The following is a 5311-nucleotide window of genomic DNA, read 5'->3' on the forward strand; positions in this document are numbered from 1 at the left end:
TACGTGCTTCCAGACTGCAAACTCATTAGATGATTTGGCTTGTTCCTCTGATAATGAGCCTCTTTGCACAATTATTATTTTTTTTTATCATTTGTTTATGGATGCCACATTGCAACCTCCATAAAATGTATTTTATGGGGTTTTCCCTGCCCCCACGTTGTAAATTGTGGTCTGTAAAATGTAGAGCAATTTATCACTGACCATTGCCCAGTTTTACGTTAATGTTTGAACATGCCAATAAACCAATTACATCATCTTACCTCTGGCCAACTTTTAAGGCAGAAGGATGATATAAAACCAAGCTCTGCTCACCAGCAAGGCACCTTCTCTTGTGTTAGGAGCACAGAGAGCTTTTCCACCATGAGCTTCACTGGAAAATATGAGCTCCAGCACCAGGAAAACTTTGAGCCCTTTATGAGAGCCCTTGGTATGTGCCTGCATGTGCTATATATTGCTTTGTCTTTGCAGATCCCACTGATTTTTGGGAGCCAACTGTGCTGATGTGCTGATGATGTAGATTGAGACATCTCTGAGATTTCCTATTTCTGTCTGTCACCTTGTAATTATTGGGATTTTAAATATATTTGTGTGGAGATGTGATCTCAAAATAGAAGAGAAAGCATCTCTCTGTCTGGGGCGGGGGTCAGGAGATGATGGGTGAAGTTTTATGGCTTGCAGGGAGTCATTTCTGGCGGGTTTTGCAGCCACTGGCCAGTGTGGCTGAGTGCTGCTCACACGTGATAAGCCAGCAGGACCTTGGTGGCTTAGGGGCGCTGCAGACCTGCTCCATCAGGCTGTGAAATTTGAGAGCAAGCAGGACATTGCTCAGCCACTGGGCTGCGATGCTGCAAAGCCTCACATCCCACCGTTCATCAGAAAAATAGCTGGTGTCGATTAAATGCTGAATGCTGAATGTGTCTGATAGATGTTCACTTGTGTCTGTGACAGGGAAGGTGATCCTGCAGGGATCCAAGGGGCTTTGCACTATTTCTGCACAGTTGTGTGCCAAAAGGGCTCTACCTGTCAGATCACCTTCAGGCTTTGGGAAAAGATTTTATAAACTGGTTCTGAGGAACCCTGAATCTCATAAAAAAAAAACCCCACTTTGTTCCTTTATTCTGTCTTGATTTAATCCATTTTTCCTTGCCTGTCAGTGAAGGAAGGAAAGCAGGATTTATTCTTAGACAGGGAGGTGGTGTTTGTGCTCCCAGTCAGGTCAGCGAGACACGGGACATGTCTAGTTCCCACACAGAATTCAGGATGACAGTGTTAATCTTCCTCCCCAGCAGACTCAGGGACATATGGCTCTTGGGGAAGCACCATCATTGAAAGGTTTTTCCACACTGGAATAGAAATTTTTCCCGACTGTAGGTCCCCAAATCCTGCTACATTGATTTGTTCAGCAGCAGCAATCTGCTCACAGATGGCTCCACCGTTCACTCAATGTCTCTTGTTCCTGGGCAGGGCTCCCTGAGGACCAGATCCAGAAGGGCAAGGACCTCAAGAGCATCTCAGAAATTGTGCAGGATGGGAAAAAGTTCACGGTTACTGTGACCACTGGCTCCAAAGTGATGAAAAACCAGTTCACCATTGGGGAGGAGAGTGAGATAGAGCTGATGACTGGAGAGAAAGTGAAGGTGAGTGAGCAGCCCCTCCTCTGCCAGGGCCATGGGAGCTCAGGGACATTAAATTTCCATTCCAGCCATTCCCTCTGCATATGAGCACAGGGACTGACCATACTACAGGTATTAATTAATGTACTACAGGTATTAATTAATGTACTGAACTTCCTGCAGAAGCCTTGTATTTCTGAATCTATTTCAACAGTAATTTTGGAAAACACTGGAAACCAGTGTTTTAATATCCCATTTGGAAAAGGGCCATAGAGATGCTTTGGTAAAATTTTTTGTAAGGAAGAGTTCTGAAAGATTTGAGGTGGAAAAAAGGATTGACTTTGTGTCATGATGCAACACAAAACATACCTTTACCTTAATTTTGTTGACTCAAAGGTAGTGCAGGAAAATCAGATAATCAATCATAAACCAATAAATCTCTCCTTTTAAGTCCCAGTAGCTGTTAGCTTCTCTGCTAGCCTTTCCCACTGCTTCAGGTTACCGTGGGGAAGGTGATTTGGCAAGGTGAGGAGTTACCACCCTTGAACTTGGGTGCTCCCTTTCCTGGACATTAGTTTCCAATGAATGTCTAGGCAACACCACTGATGAAATCTGCCTCTCATCTCTGCCTCAGGAGAAGATGGAATTGCAAGGACTTTTGAAAGCAGGAAGGTTGATCACCAAATAAATGCCCTGTGAATGGGGCTCTGAGAGCACCACCAGCTGTGTCATGATTTTCAGCATCATTGCACTCTCTTTGGCATAAACCAGGGGGACACAGTTATTAGAAGACTTTTAGCCTCTGTACATCAGCAGCTCAAGGGCAAATGAACACATCTTATAGCTGGGCAAGACAGATAAACAGAAATGGGCTTTGCTGTGTTATTTATTTGATTAATTTCATTGGTCAGTGACAGCTGCCCTGGGGGTGCTGGTGCTGTCTGTAGCTTTTTTTAGATGTGCAGCTCAGGTGTCTCTGCAGTCCCCTCCTGCTGTGGCAGGTTGGGGAAGGACAACATGCAGGGGTCGAGGTGGTCTCCAGCAATAACATGAATGCTTCTGTCTTCCACCAGGCTGTTGTGCAGATGGAGGGTAACAACAAACTGGTCACACAGGTGAAAGGGATGAAATCCGTCACGGAGCTCAACGGAGACACCATCACCTACGTAAGTGTGGAAGGGCAATGGCTGGAACAGCAGGGCTGCCTTCAGGAGCCTGCCCTAGGAAGCTACAGAGGCACTGGGAGTGCTGGAGCAGAGCACGTGCTTGCACACAGGCTCTGCAGCCATGAGCTGAAAGCAGTTTCTCATTAGAGTATGATCCAGAAAATACTTTTTAGGACCCCAGTTTAGGCACAGCTGTTCAAAGTTTTGGGTAATGAGGGCGTGTTCTCACCCACCCAGAGGAACAGGTATGTGCCAGGGCTTGGCACTCTTAGAGAAGAAAGGTGAGGCAAACTGATCCCAGCTGAGGGATGCCAGCTTATCCGTATGTGCTTTGGGGTATTCATGAAGAAATCCAAAGCTTTAAAAATCCAGTTTATGAGAGATAGACTGGAGATCAGTCCTGTTTTGATTTGCAAGACCAGATCCTAAGTACAGTTTGGAGCTAAATACCATGATGATCCTTATGTGTGCCTTCCAACTTGAGATATTCAACGATTCTACAAATTCATAAAAAGCTAACACTTTCCATTTCTTTTTCAGACAATGACCATGGGTGACCTCACCTTGAAGAGAGTCAGCAAGAGAATCTAGAAATATTACACATGCCAGTAGTTTACAGTGTAAAATGTGGCCATTAAAATAAAAATTGTATTGAATCCTCTTCATTGTCATCAACCTCTTCATTGCTGCCATAAATAGACACAAGCCTCCAAAGCTCATGGAAGCAATGGTAGAAATTGGGCAGCAAACTGATCTAAGGGTGTACTGATGTTGGAGAATGGAGCTGAGGCAAGGCACAGGCTCAGAGCCTCTGAGGGACGCATGCTGATGAGTGTTCTTCCAGCCCTTTCCTGGGAACAGGTGCCAGCAGCCTGCTGGGGATGCCCTGGTGGGTTCTGCACTCACGTCTGATCTGGGCTGGGGAGCACTGGGCAGGAAAAGGGCTCTGTTCCCTTTCCTTGCAGACATGGCTAAAGTGATCAGAGTGACCAGCAGGGCCAAAGGATTTGGGGTGGTTTCGGTGGAGTCAAGGAAGCGCCAGTGATCATGTTTGGAAAGCTGCCTTGGGAAGGAAACCAGCATGGGCTACCAGCTGCTGTCTTCATCCTCACACCTCTGCAGTAGGATCCAGCCCTATAGCTCCGGCCACCCCATCCCCATCTCCTCCCCACCCCTTCCCACCAGCAGGAGGGTCACAACTCCCTTCAGGTATCCAGTGTGTGTTTCACCCCAAGCTGCACCTGATAAATTGGGTTGAACTGGAATTAAACACTTCTTCCAGGGTGAAATACAGGTTTTCTCTCCTGGCAGGAGAGTTGGGCTGGTTGTTCACAGTGTAGACAGAGGGAGCACCAAAGTCATCTCCTGTATTCTTGCTTGGCACTTCAGGCCAAATGGAGATGTGGTTTTCTGCTGCACACAGGAAAGGAAACTCTTTCCTCTTATCTGCCTTTTCCAAGGATGCTGCCAGGACTCCTCTGTGCCCAGGAAAAGTTTTGATATTACAGATCTAAATTGATCCTCATGCCAGGAACTGAACCAATATGGATTGTCACACAGGGCAGCAGAGGCACCTCACAGACAAATGGAAGGGCTTAGCTAAATAGTGCCTAAAAATCAGGTGTTGATCTTTAGTGAACTCAGATCTGAAGAAACATCAGCAAAATTACTGAGAAATGTGAAAGAGGAAAAGATCTGGGGTTTTTTACTTGCTATTGTGCTTAGGAGCAGGTAGGGGATTCTTGAACAAACCTTTTCCTCTCCTGGCTGCCACTGAAAGTCTGCAGGAAATCAGTTGGATTTTGAGGCATATGGGCAGACAACAAATACATTTTTTTATCTAGAAATCCAACTTCAGCCGTTAGACTTCTCCTTAATTCTGTTGGCAGTCCACTGGTAGCTCATCTATGGACCATCCTTTATTTCTCAGTGCAAAATTGATTAAACACCTAAGATGTTTAAGGTGTTAAAAGGCAGGTGTTTTAAGTCACAGAGCCCTCAGCTCACCCTAAAGATGAGGAAGGGTGAATTCCCCTCCCTGGAAACTGCTTGTCCAGTTAGAACAATCCAGACAGCCAGTGCACCAAATTATAAAAACTGGCTTCTGGCATGGCTCCGTGTCCATCACTGTGGACGTTTTCTGATTTGTAACTAAGGAGAGTAATTTATCTCAATTAACTTATCTTGATGTAAGGATTCCAGTTAGTCTCACTTGCAAATGGCCCACAGTTTGATGCTGCACCTGTGCCAGCTGCAAAATAATTTTCCAGCAGTTTTTCATCAGAAAAAAATATTATTTAACACAAAACACCATCTGTGGGTCTTGTTCAGTTTGCATTCACTGCCACAGGTGTACATAACACTTCTTGGAACTGGCTTCCCACTTCTGTCATCCCTTGGACACCACTGGAAAGAAATTATGTCATGCCAAGGAAGTGGTAGAACCCTTAGGAAAAATAAATCAAAATTTAACAAAGGAATTCAGAACCAGGATGTGTGTAGAGAGAAATACACTTCCAATAAAAATGTAAA

At 45.2% G+C, this 5311-nt stretch overlaps 1 protein-coding gene across 1 annotated transcript; it reads left to right on the top strand.

Moving 5' to 3' along the window:
- Positions 1-351: 351 nt before the first annotated feature.
- Positions 352-3440, top strand: FABP1 (fatty acid binding protein 1). Its single transcript, XM_041458115.1, has 4 exons — positions 352-427; positions 1465-1637; positions 2687-2779; positions 3320-3440. Exons 1-4 carry the CDS (start codon positions 361-363, stop codon positions 3368-3370), a joined length of 384 nt encoding a protein of 127 aa, XP_041314049.1. The 5' UTR covers positions 352-360; the 3' UTR covers positions 3371-3440.
- The last annotated feature ends 1871 nt before the right edge of the window (positions 3441-5311 follow it).

Source organism: Pyrgilauda ruficollis, unplaced genomic scaffold (assembly GCF_017590135.1).
Source record: "Pyrgilauda ruficollis isolate IOZ18807 unplaced genomic scaffold, ASM1759013v1 scaffold1, whole genome shotgun sequence".
NCBI classification, from domain to species: Eukaryota; Metazoa; Chordata; class Aves; order Passeriformes; family Passeridae; genus Pyrgilauda; species Pyrgilauda ruficollis.